General features: G+C 42.3%; 1 protein-coding gene across 1 annotated transcript in view; it reads right to left on the bottom strand.

Annotated features, from left to right (window-relative positions):
• The window catches only part of LOC121870455, a gene marked incomplete at its 5' end in the record, with an annotated part of 78,185 nt that overhangs the window by 10,987 nt on the left and 49,706 nt on the right, over positions 1-17,492 (bottom strand). The window contains one exon of the mRNA XM_042372280.1: positions 10,882-11,054. Within this exon, the coding sequence (XP_042228214.1) occupies positions 10,882-11,054 (173 nt within the window). The remainder of the gene's footprint in view (positions 1-10,881; positions 11,055-17,492) is intronic.

Below are 17,492 nucleotides of genomic sequence, written 5' to 3'. Positions count from 1 at the left end.
AGTACGTGCTCGTGTGGGCTGGGTGTGGTTGTGGTGTCGAACAGCAATTCGCGGACGAGGGATCTCGGGTGGAAGTAGGAGCCGGTATCGAGGATGGTGCAGAAGCTTCTCAACAAATTTGCAGATGAGGTCGTGGTGATGATCAGAGAAAGCCGAGAGGGTCAGTGTGTTGAGCGCTTCTTGATATGCGGAGTAGGAAGTGGAGAGAATAATCTTGAACGCCCGATTTTGCACTTTTTCTAGGTGTTTACGTTGTTTGGCATTTAGGAAGGAAGGCCAGGCAGGGGAGTTTGAATGTTGAGTAAACACTGAAGAGCTCGGGTGCAGGAACGCCGAGGGACTTGAGACAAAAAATGGAGGATTTGATAACTTCACTGACGTGAATTTTCCAATTTAGTTTGTTATCTATAGTGACGCCGAGGAGCTTAGTGGAGTATACAACCTGGAGTGTGTTAGAGCCTAAAGTAATGGAAGGGGGTGGGACAACGTCGGAGGAGAGGTTGATGTGCAGAACCATGGTCTTGGTGTGGTTGATGGTGATATGGTTGCTGTTGGCCCAATTTTGGAGACTGTTCAATAAATCCTGGAGGGCGGTGTAGTCGGGAGCCGTGTCCTCGACATATTTCCAGCGAGCAAGGGTTTCTCTTAGAACATCATTAATAAGCACAAGGAAGCAGAGCGGTCCCATCTTGGTGCCTTGGGGGACGCAGCAGGTAAGTGACTGAAAAGTGGAGACTGCCCCTCGGAAGCGTACGGCTTGGCGTCGGTCACTAAGGAAGTCTGTGTGAGTGTGTGTGTGTGTGTGTGTGTGTGTGTGTCATGGCACTACCACCACCACCACCACCACCACCATTCCCCACACCACCATCTCCCACACCACCACCACCACCACCACTCCACCACCACCATCCCCCACTCCACCACCACCCCCCACCACCACCACCACTACCACCATCACCGCCATCACCATCACCTCCACACATGACCCTCCCATTACCTTAATTTTTGAGAGGTGATGTCACTTTCATATTCAAAACGAGAAATACAAGAATCCAAAATAAAAAACAGGAAAAAAGAAATATGAGGCAGAGGGGAAGAGGAAGCAGATGTAATAAAGAGGGGAGAGAGATGTAAGAAAAGGGTGGTGAGCTAATAGAATTGTTAAGGGGAAGGGTCGTGTACAGATAGTAATGGGTGAAAGGGTTACAGGTAAACACGATTAGGGAATTTTTTTTTCTCTCCAGCGGTGTGAGGGGGAAGGTGTGAGACGAAGAATGTGTGTGTGTGTGTGTGTGTGTGTGTGTGTAAATATCACCTGACTACTCTGTCGCCTTTTTGTGTTCATCAAATGTAAGAATTGAATGACTTGTCTAATGTAATAAAACCTAGGTATTCCCTTTTTCCCTCCCTCTCTCTCTCCTTCCCTCCCTCCTTTCCTTCCTCTCTCTAGCCCTCCTTTCATCCCCTCTTCCGCCCCTCCCCCTCTCTCTCCCCTTCCTTCCCTCCCTCCACTTTCACCATTCCGCTCCCTTTTCCCCCATGCCTCCCCTTTTCCTATCCTTTGTTCCTCTTTTTCTCTCTTTCCTTCTCCCGTTACTTTATCTCCTCTACAACATCCTTGACCTCTCCTCCCTCCTCCCTTCCCCTCCTCATCTAACAATCTCCCCCTCTCTTCCTCTCCCTGACCCCTCATTCTTCGCCCCAAAATCTAAGGTTACTATAGTTCAGCCATTTTCTCAGCTGCTACATAAAAATACTCACCCCTCCTACCCCCTCCTCTCCAACCCCTCCTTAACCCCTCTTCTCCCACCCCCTCCTTCCATTCCCCTCCATCCTCACACTCCCTACTCCTCTATTCCTCCCACCATTAACACAAAATATACACAGCATCGTCTATTACGCTTACGACGGCGGCAGGGGTGAGGGCAGTGGCGGCGTTGCATTTTAGGGGGCGAGTGTGGGTGTAATTTTCACTTTCTCTTTGGTACTTACTTAGCCTATAATGGGAAAGATTACGTAGTCTTGCAAACTCCCCCCACCACACACACGTGGTTACAGCTAATTTAATATACTGTAGTGTGTGTGTGTGTGTGTGTGTAAATAACCAGACTTACACTACGGTGTGTAAAATAACTTGGGTATACTATGTGTTGGGAGTTGAAGTTGGGTTTTATGTTCCACGAGGTGCTGTGACGATCTTAAGATGGGTTTATGGTGTGTAGGCAGTTTAGTACACCTAAGCCTAATTTGGAATCGTGGATTACTATAGTTCTTGAGGTAACTTTTCGAATCGCATATATATATATATATATATATATATATATATATATATATATATATATATATATATATATATATATATATATATATATATATATATATATATATATATATATATATATATATATATATATATATATATATGTATCGCTAAAATCACACGCGTTTCCATTTGGATCTACATGACACACACACACACACACACACACTTAATAGCACTTTGCTGCCATATGTCACACCCTACCCAGTCTTGACCTCACTAACCTCCAGGCCTAATTATCCCCCACCCCAGTGTTCAATCATTTGAAATCGCCAACAAACTCCTGTAATTTAAATCCAAAAGCTCCACGACCCCAATTGACCACCCAATCAAAATATACAAGGAGTTTGTAGTCGAACTTGCCACCCCCCTCTTTTCTATTATTAATGCATCCCTCAGACAAAGCAAATGCCCTAATGAATGGAAAACCTCATTTGTCACCCCTATCCTCCAGGTCACCACCCCACAGTCCCCTAATGACCTCAGGCCAGTTGCCATTATCCCCATACCCAGTCTACTCTGTGAAGACTTTGTTTTTGAGTGGGCATTTGCTAGAATTTATCAGTCAATTGATCCACAGCAATTTGACAATATGAGGACCTCCTCCACATCACACTGCTGAGTTTTCTGCACGTAAGACATCACTGGCCGTTGCCTTGTTGACTTCAGGAAGGCTTTTGGCCTTGTTGATCACTGCACTACTATAAAAAAGGCCATTGCACTAGGGCTGCCCACCAACCTGGTCTCATGGCTCACTGATTTCCTGAGTGATCGTTGTCAGGCAGTGAGGTACCAGGGTTCTGTCTCCACATTCCAACACCTCACCTGCGGTGCTCCCCAGGGGATCAAGATGGGATCACTGTGCTTCCTAATCATGATCAACGACGCTCTATCTGACACTCCTCACAGGTGGAAGCACGTGGATGACTGCACTGGGGGGTGGGGGGCAGTGGACAACACCTCACCGGACTACTCAAAGCTACATGGCACCCTGGACATGTTACAGGCAGGGACTACGGAGAACAAGGTCACCATCAATTACACCAAAACCGTAGTCATGCACATCAACACCGCCACCACTCCAGTGCAAGCTCCAGCAATTACATTGGGTGCCCATCCTCTCCAGTTAGTGCAGTCTGCCAAACTCCTGAGTGTAACTATAGACCATAAACTGGACTGGAAGGCCCATGTAAACAACACAATCAAGGCAGCCTCGTACCGACTCTGCATACTACAACGACTCAGGTCACTTGGGGCACCCACACCAGAGCTGAGGACTATCTACAACGCATTTATACTCCCAGAATTAACGTATGCGTCACCAGCCTGGTCATCTTCTCTCAACTCTACCCAACAACGTCAACTAGAGAAGGTACAGAAGATGGCCTGCAGAATCATGCTCGGCGCAGACTACTCCGGCTACAACAACGCTCTTTCCACCCTGGAAATGCCATCCCTTCGTGACCTCCACCACCACGCACTAGCAGGTTTGGTGGTGGACTAGTGCACCATCCTCGTCATTGCCACCTACTGCCACCTGCACCCCGCCCACCTCGCGCAGTCCACCACAACAATAAAATTCAGCCCATAAGACCCTGCACTGATAGATATAAGAATAGCGCCATCCCATCTATTGTTAAAATAATAAATAGCTCTGATTTATATATATATATATATATATATATATATATATATATATATATATAATAAATAAAAAATAATAACGGTTTATTAATAGAGTTGCAGCCGCTGGCTGAAAATATACAAACTTACATGTGATTTAGACATAATGATATAGATATACATTCAATACATTTTGGTTATGTTTGAAGGTAATTGATAATGTTAGAAGCATTAGGTTAAGAATGTTTCTGTTTTTTAGTTGTAGGTAAAATCTTCTTGCTCCTCTCTTCCCTTCACCATCTCTTCCTTTTTTCCATCCCTTTCCCTCCCCATTCGCCCCCCCTCTACACCACCTGTTTTCCTCTTTTCTTTCTCTCTATCCCACACGTCTTTCTTTTCCTACTCTCCTTCCTCTTCATCTCCCTTTAATCTACTCATCTTTCTCTTCCTCCTTTTCTTCTCCTTCTATCTACACTTCTCCTTCCCCTCCTCCTCCTCCTCTTCCAGTAAGTAATTGAATAACTTTAACTGGTGTCATGATAATTGACCAGAAACTTTATATTAACTGAGCTAAAAAAAATCATAGGTCGACGACTCCTGTGATGTCTAATGAAAAACGAGATGCCGGGATTTAAAATAGCTGAATGTATGTTAAAAACGTGGCGCCAGAGTTAACATGGGTTAAGAACGAGACGCCAGAGTTGAAACGGTTAAATGCATGTTAAAAACGAGGCGCCAGTAGCAACCGATAGAGCCTAGCGTTTCCATCGACTCTATAATGATACACTTATTTCCGTCTTAGCCTGCGGTGGCAATCGTTACAGGTTTCACGTAACAGGAGTGCCATTAGAGCCAGGAAAGGTACCAGAAAGAGAGAGAAGAGGAATCAAGTAACTATTGACACACACACTCCAGTAAAGGTAGACAGACCGATAGGCAAAGAAACAGACAAACGATGAGACAGACAAACAATGATGCAGACAGACAGACAGACAGACAGACAGACAGCATCGTAAGAGCTGGCAGCAAACAACTCCCCGTCCAGTGTGCTGATGAAGGGTATAACAACCTGGTAAGTTATTCCATCTTCTCTCTCCCTCCTTCTCTCCCTCTTTCTCTTATCCTCTCCCTACATCCACCCTTTACTTTAACCCACTCTCCCTTCCTCCTTCCTTCCTCCTTCAGTCGTTCTCCCTCATACTCTCTGTCACTCTCTCCCTCACACTCTCCCTTCCTCACCCTGTCCTATCTTCCCTATCCTTCCCCGTCCCTTCTCTCCCTTCTTCAATGCTTGTAACTAGACCAGTGATTCGTAAACTTGGGGTCGCTGTAATATGTCAGGGGAGGTCGCCGGGGTGCAAAAGCTAGTATGTATGGCCAACTAAATGCAACGTAAAATGTACACACACACACACACACACACACACACACACACACACACACACACACATACACACACACCAGCAGTAACTGGAGCTGATGGTGTTACCTGTATTAAAGTACAGTAAATTATGTGATGCACTTACCTGTATAAAGTGTCCTGCGAAATAAAATTGTAAATGGAATGTTTTAATGTTCCGGTTTACTTTTAAACCAAAAAAATGCTTAATGAACTGTAATGTTTGTCAGTACGCTCAAGTATTAGGTGGAAGGGGGGGTTATGTCAATTTTTAGAGGGGAGGTGTCAGGTCAACTCTTAGGAGGGCGAGAGGTCATGTCAACTTTTAGGGTAGGCGAGGGGTCAGGGGTCAAGTCTCAGGAAGTATGAGGGGTTAAAGGTCAACTACAAATGAAGCTTTTACAATGAGTACTCCCCTGGAGTAAGCAAAACAAACCCCTGTGCTCCCTCATCAATACTTCTCTCTGATAAGTAAATGGCCTCACTGACTGACCGGAAGACTACATGTTTCTCAAATACCCAAGTTAACAATTTCACACTCCATCAGTAAGTTACGACTCATTACTCTACCACAACACCCAACCTCTCAGCTTCCTCATCCTCATCAAGGACTCCCTTAAAGTTACTCCCATTAACATCAATGTGAACAGGCCGACCACTGACAGCACCCTACAGCACATCCTCAACAGCTGCCAAAATTTTACCGCCCTCACCCTGCACGTCACAATCAACCACACCAAGATCAAGGTAATGTAAATGATCCTCTCCTTCGACAGTGATACACCTCCGTCTATAACTCACTCAATCAATCAGGGCATCGTCTTCATATCTGAGGGTTGGCGACCACAGCCCTCCATTCTAAAAGTTTTGCATCTCTCTGGGGACGCAGTTTTTAATTAGATTCACCCATCCTTGTCTCTGCCTTCCCCTGGCCCTCCTACCCTGAACTTTGCCCATTAATATTTTTCTTATTATCCCCTCATCCCTAATTATATAACATAAGTATCTCTTTTTTTAATCTGTACATTAAAGTATTTCGCGTGACGTACTAAGATTAACATCTTAATACTTCTTCATTAGTTTTTCTGTCAGTGTAACTTATTCTTAGCATTCGCCTATAACACTACATTTCTAAGGCATCCAATCACTTTATGGTGTCTGCTGAAAGTGTCTCCGCTTCTGACGCCTTTCAGCAGGCTTTTTTTTTCTCAAGTTGACGTTAATGTCTCTTTTCATTAGGTCTTTTTTGACTACTAATATTCACTTTTTGCTTGTCTTATTCCTGTTCTGATTTCTTCCATACATCTACCATCACAGCTAATGTTATTTCCTAAATACACAAAACTTTCCACTTGCTAAGTTCCCCGTTGCCTTCCATAATTTTAATTTTAGGATTTATTTCCAATTTGAAAACAACCACTAATTTCGTCTTTACATCATTATCTCTTAAACTATATTTTTCACCTTTTCAATAAATCTGTCAGCGAGTTTTTGTAATGTCTCTTCACTACATGTGATAAGATCAGTACCATGTGCACAGCGAATTATTTGATATTACTTTACTATTAATTTTTAGTCCTTCATTATCACTTACGACTTCTCTCATTAAGAATTCTGAATATATATTATACAATATTGGAGATAGAACACAGCCTTGTCTTACTCCCTGTCTAACTGTGAACCAATTAGTAAGTTCATTATTTACTAACAATGCAGCCTCCTGTTGCCAGTAAAGATTCCTTAACATTTTAACATTTCTTTCATTAATGCCTATTTTTGTCCAAGATCTCTATAAGTTTATTGTGATTTACCTTATCAAAAGCTTCTTCAAAATCAACAAAGCAGATATACATTTTTGTTTGACCTCTAAAGCCCTGCCACTCAAAATTCTCCAACCAAATATAGCTTCTCTAGTTCTTTTTCCATTTTTAAATCCATTTTTCCTGTCAAATAACTAAATTTATATTCTAAACTTTATTCTGCTTAAAAGTATGTTTAATAAAACTTTGGGAGGCATGATTTATTAAGCGTAATGTTCTAAATTGGGTGCACTCTAATGCTCCTGGCTTTTTAAGTAATAATACAAATATTTGCTTTTTAAATCACTGGGAAGGTCTACTTTAAAGTACATAGAATTACATATTTTAGTCAGACATTTTATTCCATTCCTTCTCATTAGGCCCCAACAAACTCCGGGTTTTTTAAATCCATCCAACTCCTCGGCATCATTAGAGGCGACAAACTAAACTGGAATGAACATGTCGGTTTTCTCGTCAAATCTTCTCGTTTATCTTCTTCAGAGCCTTGAGCTTCCTTCCTGTTTCTGAACTTAAGCAATATATATATTATCTTCTTACTTCATAAGCACACCTACAGCCCCTTTGTTTGGTCATCCTTACAAAGACTCTTAGAGAGAGAGAGAGAGAGAGAGAGAGAGTAAAGAACATATTTCTCAATCTTTCCTACACCAACCATCAAGAGAAACTCAGTACACTGGCCTTCTCTCTCAATCCCTCTCTCTCTCTCTCTCTCTCTCTCTCTCTAACCATTATCGTGACCTCATCTATCTATCTGGGTTAAAGAGGCTGCACCGCCATCAACACCGCCACCATTTACCACCTGATGTTCCTTGCTTATAAATTACTGCTCTACACAAACGCATCACACACACACACACACACACACACACACACACACATACACACACACACACACACACACACACACACACACACACACACGCACGCACACACACACACACACACACACACACACACACACACACACACACACACACACACACACACACACACACACACACACACACACATCCATGAAATTTGAGAGGTTGGCCAGAAAAGTCCTGGAGGAGTCGTTAGTATTGTAAATATTAAAGATTCAAGGAGACGGAGGGTTGCTGGAGGGTCAGTTGTGGAGGGTAACAGGAGGGCTGGGGAGGGGTTGCTTGGAGGGTTGTTGTGTCGAGTTTGAGGTGGAGGTTAGAGTGAGAGGCAGAGTGAGAGGTGGAGGGGAAAGTGAGAGGTAGAATGAGAGGTGGAGGGGAGACTAAGAGATGGAGAGAAAGAGTGACAGGTGGGGGAAGAGTGAGAGGTAGAGAGGTAGAGTGAGAGGTATAGGGATAGAGTAAAAGATAGAGAGGTAGAGTGAGAGGTGGAGGGGGAGAGTGAAAGGCGGAGGGGGAGAAGGGTAGAGTGAGAGGTAAAGCGAAAAGCAGAGTGAGAGGCGAATGGGAGGCAGAGTGAGAGGCAGTGTCAGGGTAGAGTGAGAGGCAGAGTCAGAGGTAGAATGAGAGGCAGAGTGTGGTGCTGGACGCCATGGTGAGGGTACACTAGTAAGGGCTGAGGGGAAACAGAAGACCCCTCTCAGTGTCTTAAGCGTCCGGGAGAGAGGGGGACGTCCACTGAGGCCGTTCTCGAGGACTCTTATCGTCTTTGAGGGGACATGAGGGGATGCGAAAGGAACTGGAGATATTTGAAGGGTGAGGGGAGGTGATGAGAGTTAGGGAAACGTGAGGAGAATTGAGGGGAAAGTGAGAGATAATGAGGGGAAGTGAAAGAGATCGTGAGGGGACGCATGCGAGCGGGAAGGTAGCCGAGGGGCCTTCATTAGAGTGAGGGGAGATGTAAACGGTCTTGAGTGTAGTTGAGTGAAGGTGAGGGGACGAGGGTAAGACAACAGTAGCTAAGAAGGAAGTGAGGGCAGAAGTGAGGGGTGAGAGGGCAGAAGTGAGGGGTGAGAGGGTAGGAGTGAGGGGTGAGAGGGTAGGAATGAGGGGTGAGAGGGTAGGGGTGAGGGTTGAGACAGGAGAGGGTAGGGGTGAGGGTGGGAGTGAGGGGAGAGGGGTGAGGCAGGGAGGAGGGGTGAGAGGGCAGGAGTGAGGGATGAGAGGACAGACGTGAGAGGATAAGAGGGCAGGAGTGGGAAGTGAGAGGGAAATTAGTGTGTGTGGGACGAGCAAGTGGGTCAAGGTGAAACAACCGAGTTTTTAATTATCTGAGGGGATTATCTGACACACACACACACACACACACACACACACACATTTAATGAGAAGCCTCCACCACCACTATACCACAACGACACTACACTTCCACCACTAGTACACCACCACTACACCAATATACCACAACACCACTAAACTACCACTTCACCTCCACCACCACTATACCACCACCACTACACCTCCAACCTCCACCATACCTACACACCAACACCACTACACCATTTAACACAACACCACCACACGCATGCCCCCAGCACCACTGCAGCATTATACCACAACACCACTACACCTACTGGTATACAGCAACACCACTACACCTTCAACACCATTACACCTACACACCAACACCGCTACACCTACATACCAACACCACTACAATACCACTACACCTACACACCAACACCTCTACAACACCAACATCACAACACCTTCAACACCACGACAACACCTATACACCTAAACACCACCACCACTACTCCTACACACCAACACCGCTACACCTACACATCAGCACCACTACACCATTATACCACAAAACCAATACACCAACACCACTACGCCTTCAACACAACCAAACCTTCAACACCACTACACCTCCAACATCCCTACACCTACACACCAACACATCTCCACACCAGCACCACTACACCTCCACACCAACACCACTACACCATCACCTCACCTACATACCAACATCACTACACCATTAAACCACAACACCACTACACCTTCACCACCACTACACCTACACACCAACACCACTAAACAATCACCACACCTAGACACCAATACCACTGCACCATTATACCACAACACCACTACACCACTACCACAACGAAATGCAGCACCTCAAAATCACAACAACATGAACACAAGAAGTCACACCGTCTACCATTGGTTTTAAATTAAGCAAATTTAGATTTAGGCGCGAAATAGGTAAACATTGGTTTGAAAATAGAGTAGTGGATGAGTGGAACAAGTTACCAAACATCATCATTAACTCGAATGCGCTGGATAGCTTCAAACATAGGTTGGATGAATATATGAGCGATAGGGGTTGGGTGTAAACGGGACTGTCCAGTATGGGTCAATAGTCCTGCTGCAGTTTCCTCCATTCTTATGTTCTTATGTTCTTATTTCCACCTATTGTACCACAAAGCATTGTGTACCACTGTTCTTCCCCTCTGCAACCACCACCACCACCAAGAAATAGTCTCCTATCGCCTCACCACTTACCCCCACTCCACCACCACCACTATCCCCCCTCTTATATACCCCCTTCCACCACCACCCCCACCCCTACACTACCCCCATTATCCCTCCCACCATTATCCTCTCTACTACTACTATCAAATTTCACTATCCCTTCCACTATTACTTGCACTATCACTATCCCCTTCACAACCACCAACCATTATCCCCCTCCACCATTATCCCACCACCCACCAATCACTACCCCTCTCCACTACAACTACCACTACCACCCACCACTGCTACCACCACCTACCACCTCACCTGGATTGAGACGCCGCCTCTAGCTGAGTCATAGTCGATATTGATAGAGCCGTGGAACCAGTGGATGTGATCAGGAGCCTCGTGTGGAGGATGACGGACCACACAGGTGATGGCCAGGATGGAACCTCGCTGGATGTGACGATCTTCCGGACCCTCGATGGAAACTGCTGGCACTGTTAGCGAAGAGGGGGAAGGCACCGGTGTCAGTAATGAGTGGTGTGTCAGTAATGGTGTCATTAATGAATGTCAATAACCGTATCAGTAAGGTGTGTCAGAGGAGTGTGTTAAAGGAACAGTGTCTTAGTTAATTAGTGTCATTGATGTGTGTGTGTGTGTGTGTGTCAAAAGTACATTGTCGGGAACGAATGTCAGTTGCGTCAGAACGCGATTGTCAGAAGACAGTTCGTCAGCATAAGAGAGTGTTAGAGGCAGTGCTAGAAATTCATCTGTGTTTCAGGAGGCGTCGCTCTCAGGAAGAAGGAGGCAGCGTCAGCAATCAGTGTTAGCAACGTTGCAAAGGACGGTGTCAGCAGGGTCAGAGCATGTCAGATGACGTCAGCAAGCGGTGTCAGGAGTGTTTGCAAGCAGCAATGTGTCAGACTGGTGTGTATGAGTAGTACGTGAAGGGGAAGAAGCGTAAAGGAATAAATTAATGAAAATAAACGATACAAAATAAGGGTGAAAATGGGCTGAAATTGGCAAATTGGGTAAAAAATGAGATTAAATAGTTTGATATGGGTAAAATGGGTTTAAATGGATAACATGAGTAATAAATACATATCAATTTGTTAGGGCAGGTAAAAGTATGATAGAAAATGCTTAATAATAGTTAAAAATAGGAAAGTGGATAATACATGATTAGTAATAGGTTCCATGTGGATACAAATAGGCCTTGCGTGAGCGGTTACTGAAAGATAGGTAATGATAGCGATTAATGGGTGAACATGTCATTATTAGATTCATAATGGTTAGATGATAGCAATTAAAAATAAACTACACCTTATGATAGTTATTAAATGCTCAACAGTAAACAGGAATAGTTCAGAAATAGTAAGCAAGATATAAAGACTAGTCATTAATGGGATATGATAGACAAAGAAGGGTAATAGATGGATAATTAATAAGTAAATATAGGTAAGAAATGGGCAATAGTGGATATTAATGAGCTAAATATTAATAAAAATTCCTTGACATATTACTAAAAGTCAAGAAAACAATAGTAACCTACAAAGTAAACAAGAAAGTTATAAGAGAGAGACAATGACTTGGCTTCAGTATAATCTAATACAATAACAACAATAAAAATAAAAATAAAACATGACGTCATAGAAAAAAGAATACAATTTAATCTAATAAAAGAAAACTAAATCTTTTAAATCATGTGAACTAAAATAAAATAAATATATCTAATCAAATGAGTGTGATGTAAAAGTAACTGATGGATCCCTAGTCCCAGCTCACAAAATCAAAAGCCAATCAGAACGCTTGAAAATCAACACACCTCCTCACTTCACCCATCATTCAAAATAAGCCTGACTGAAATAAAATCGCGTTGAAATGACAATTAATTCAATATAACATATTTTCAGTATTTTTTATTTTATTTTTTGAAAGCACAGTAACTCGTCCAGTAGGGGAAGAGCTTGTCGGAGGGGACGGAGTTTGTCGGAAAGGGCGGAGTTTGTCGGAGAGAATGGGCTCATTGTAAAGGGTGGTGTTTGTCGGAAGGGATGGAGCCTGTCGGAGGGGGTGAAGCTTGTCGGAGGGGGCGAGGTGTATCAGAAAGAGTGGAGCTTGTCAGAGAAAGGGGGGCTCATCGTAAGGGGTGGAGTTTGTCATAGTGAGTGGAACTTTTTGAATGGGATAGAGTTTGTCGGAGAGAGTGGAGCCTGTCAAACAGGCGAGACAAAGAGATCTCTCTAGTGACAAATATCAGAACACAGCTGCAGCACAAGTGGAACGAGAAGTATTGTATATATATATATATATATATATATATATATATATATATATATATATATACAAACAAAAGACTAATAGTAAGAAAGGTGTTGAGAAACGACACAGAATGTAAGAATAGATAAAAATTCAGAGAAAAATTGCAAAAATAAGAAAGAAAGAAAGAAATTATAAAAATAATAAAGACGTAAAGGAATAGAATAACTAAAGATATGAGAAAATTAAGGAAAAAAACTGCATCGAAAAAAAATAATAATAAGGAAAGAAATGAAAGAAAAACAACAAAAAGAATTCAAAGGAAAATGGTTAAAATAATGAAAATAAAGCAGATGAATATATAAAAATGTAACTGTATTTAAAGATGATAGCCATTAGTTCCAAATTACAGAAATAAACTTTGTAATATAGTTTTGTAATGAAGCTGTTAATCACATTACGGTGGTGAAGAGCGATTGTGTTACAGCAATCTTAGATTACAACAAATAACTTCCACTACATAGCCTGTGATACAATATAGTTCAAGTAGAGTCCAACAAGACCCTCAAGACGTGACAGTACTGAGGGGAAGAGAATGATCCCTTTACATTAACGTTCTTGAAATTGGAGAAACTATTGAATTTTATATGATCAAGAGTTAACTCCATGTGTGCGGGATCTCCTCTGAGCTGAAAAAGATCGCCTGGCGTGAACCAAATTAATGGTGACGTCCCAGTATTGAAGAGGTTAGTGGAGATAGACTATTAATGGGCGCTTCTGAGGTTTATATCACGTAAAGGTAGAGAACTAGAAATACTGACTTACGTTTTTCTTAACATAGACAACATCAATGGTTTCCTTTCTTGGCATAAATAGACAGAAAAGGTTTGCAGTGTAAAAATTATTTTGTATATCATAAAGGTAATTGAATATTAAGAAATAACATACATTTTTAATCATCTCTGCTCTCCTGTTTTAGTGTGAGTTGGATCAAGGGGACACAAGACCTCAAAGGAAGGGTTTGGGGTGTACAACAGGTGTAAAGAGAGATGGGGAATGTAGAGAGTTAATGAATTTATCTGGGAAAACTTGGCAGCGCTTTGTAAATTATATAAAACTATTTAAAATTAATGAAACTATCAATAAATTCATTAAGGAAAACTTGGCAGTGTCTGGAGAGAAAGAGAGAGAGAGAGAGAGAGAGAGGAGAATTCAAATCCATCCGAAATAATATAAAAACACTTAATTCATCCAACAGAACTTGGCAGCGTTTTGTAGATATGAAAAAAAGATCATTTAAAACCCTATAAAGTGATAAAAAATGAATGACATTATACACAAACCTTCAGTTCAATGCTTGTAACAAATATCTTTCCCTTTATGAATGGAAAACAATACTCGACGTCTCTCATTCATATGGCACATAAATAGAGAGGAATCTTAAATATTTTCCCTTTTATTAATAATTTCTCGAACTTGAGTCTAAACTATATTATTTTCAAACGTTTTATTGGAATTTCATGTTAAATAAGTTAATTTCTTATGCTAATAATGTTGTTTTATCGATCATCTTCGAATGCGCTACTGAAGAAATAACGTCATGGAGAAAGATGGCGTCGCAATGTTTGTTTACAATTTCCAGCTGCCGTAAAAATCTTGATTACAGGAACCGCATGATATCATCCACACCACATACTGTACAGTATATATACATATTAAATACTCAAAAAAGAGTTTATAATAAACCTAAAAACGTAGAGTGGACAAGAACACACACGATGAAGATTAACTTTTGTATGTCTGTCAATCTAATTCCCTCCCCTCCCCGACCTCACCAGGAAACGTTGGATATTTCACGAATCAAGTAAGAATATTTTTTTACGTCCCTCCTACCCGGAATATAATTCTAAACTTCATTATAGTAGAGTTTATAAAAAGGGGAATAAAAGTTTATATACGAAAGTTTAATCGAAAAGTTTGAATCTCTGAGTCGACGAATTCCCCCAAAAAAAATGAAATGGAGAAAATTTAACAATAATAATAAATAATAGTGATTAGGAATGACAAGACGGAAGAACAAGGAGGACACACACACACACAAAAACACACACACACACACACACACACACACACACATACAAAATCATACATACAATATATATATACATGTATCAGTATATATAGACATACAGACATACATAAGAGAAAGACACACACACAAATGCACAGCCATGGAAAAAGGACACCACGAATTAATACTGAGAGAGAGAGAGAGAGAGAGAGAGAGAGAGAGAGAGAGAGAGAGAGAGAGAGAGAGAGAGGGGGGGGCAACACAACCAAGATAAACAACACTACAAAACACAAAAATAAACAAACAATATAAACAACAAACACAAGGAAACAAAAAAGGGATAAACAAGTAACAATAAAAATAATGAAAAAAAAATCAACTCGACAAACAAACACCTGAGCAAAAATAAACAGAAACAAACACACGAGTAGACAATATTTAAACAATACTAAATGATAAGGAAACAAATTAATAAAAAAATATAAACAAGAGCAAAAGCAAACAAGTGAAAAAGATTGAACAAAATTAAACAACAATAAATAAACATAAATTAATGTATTCTAACTTTACTCAACTATTTCAAACAAGTCAACAAGAAATTTATATATTTCTTTAAACTACAGAAAAATTCTCTTCACTCTTGTAAATAAAATGATCTACCATTTTTCAGAGGTGTTTTATTAATGACTATTTATTGGCTAAAACTAACAATAAAAAACTCTAATGATGAACTAGTGTTAGTCAAACCGAAAGCTGTGGTTAGTGCGTTGTTAGTGGCTAAATTACTACCTGGTATCTTTAATAAACGAGGTATTTCTGGTGGTGTAAATTAACCTTACCTTACCTTACCTTACCTTACCTTACCTTACCTTACCTTACCTTACCTTACCTTACCTTACCTAACCTAACCTAACCTAACCTAACCTAACCTAACCTAACCTAACCTAACCTAACCTAACCTAACCTAACCTAACCTAACCTAACCTAACTTAAACCTAACCCTAACCTAACCTAACCTAACCTAACCTAACCTAACCTAACCTTAAACCTAACCTAACTTAAACCTAATCTAAATTAAACTAAGTTCATCTACCCACACTCATAAAAACCCGCAAGGAAACCTATACTCCTATGAAACCCACCTAGCTAAGGCCCACACTCCTAGAAAACCCAATTAGCTAGGGCCCACACTCCTAGGAAACCCACCTAGCTAAGGCCCACACTCCTAGGAAACCCATCTAACTTGGACTCATACTCCTAGGAGCCCCCGGGGAAACCCACACTCCTAGAAAACCCATCTAACTTGGACTCATACTCCTAGGAGCCCCCGGGGAAACCCACACTCCTAGAAAACCCACCTATCCACGGCCCACACTCTTAGGAACCCACAAGAAAACACACACTCCCAGGAACCTACACTGCTACGAAACCCACCTAGCTTGGGTCCACACTCCTAGAAATCCAACCTCGCTAGGACATCACACTCCTAGATTAGCCCCGGGCACCTTGATAAGAGTTGACAGCTACAGCTAGCGCACTTAGCATCTAATAGTGGCAGGTCCTCGCTCTTTGGATCAGTACTGTTCTTAATTTTAGGAATAAATTTTTCTTCTCTATCTCCTTGTAACATCATCAATATTATATCACTCATAGTAACCAAGATAGAAATAGACATATAGATAAGTAGAGAGAGAGAGAGAGAGAAAGAGAAAGAGAGAGAGAGAGAGAGAGAGAGAGAGAGAGAGAGAGAGAGAGAGAGAGAGAGAGAGAGAGAGAGAGAGAGAGAGAGAGAGAGAGAGAGAGAGATTCATTACCAACTGAGGTTATCCATCTCTGCATCAGTCAAACTATTCATGTTATCTTTGTTAATCATCATCATTAACATAATCATCTACTCTGAATAAAACTGATCTCTGTATAATCCCGTGTTAAAATGTATAAACTTGTTAGGTTATTCAGAGGGCAGACAGTAAGTATTATAATACGTTGGGAGGAGTGTATGGCCGGGAACACTATTAGTTGGAATTAAAATGTGTATTTGTGGGGTGGGGGGGTGTGTAAGGGTAAAGGTGGGTGTTGGTGTGTGTGTGTGTATGTAAAGGGTGTGTGGGGCAGGTTGTGTGTGTGTGGGGGGTGTAGGGGTGTGTGTGTGTGGTGGGGGTGGGGGTGTGGGGTATGGGTGTGGGTGGGCAGGTTTGTTTGTGTGTGTGTGTGTGTGTGTGGTGGGGTGGGGTGTGTGTGTGTGTGTGTGGTGTGGGGTGGGGTGGGGGTGTGTGTGTGGGGGTAGGGGTGTGTGTGTGTGTTTGTGGGGTGGGTGTGGGCGGTGTGGAGGTTGGTGTGGGGGTGTAGAGTTACAGGTGGGAGGTGGATGTGGTGTTGTGGGGGTGTTGTGTGTGAGGGTGTGTAAAGGAGGGTATGGGTGTAGGGGTGTGTGTGTGTGTGTGTGTGTGTGTGTGTGTGTGGTGATGTGGGGGTGTGGTGGTGTGTGGGGGTGTAGGTGTGGGAGGTGTTACTCTGGGGGGATGTGGGTGTGTGGAGGTGTTACTCAGTGTGTGGTGTGGAGGGTAAGGGGGCTTTGGGGGTGTTATGTTGGTGGGGATGTTAG

Source organism: Homarus americanus, unplaced genomic scaffold (genome assembly GCF_018991925.1).
Source record: "Homarus americanus isolate GMGI-L3 unplaced genomic scaffold, GMGI_Hamer_2.0 scaffold37313, whole genome shotgun sequence".
Lineage (NCBI taxonomy): Eukaryota > Metazoa > Arthropoda > Malacostraca > Decapoda > Nephropidae > Homarus > Homarus americanus.
Note: the sequence above shows the minus strand (reverse complement) of the source record. Positions and strands in the feature narration are given on the sequence as shown.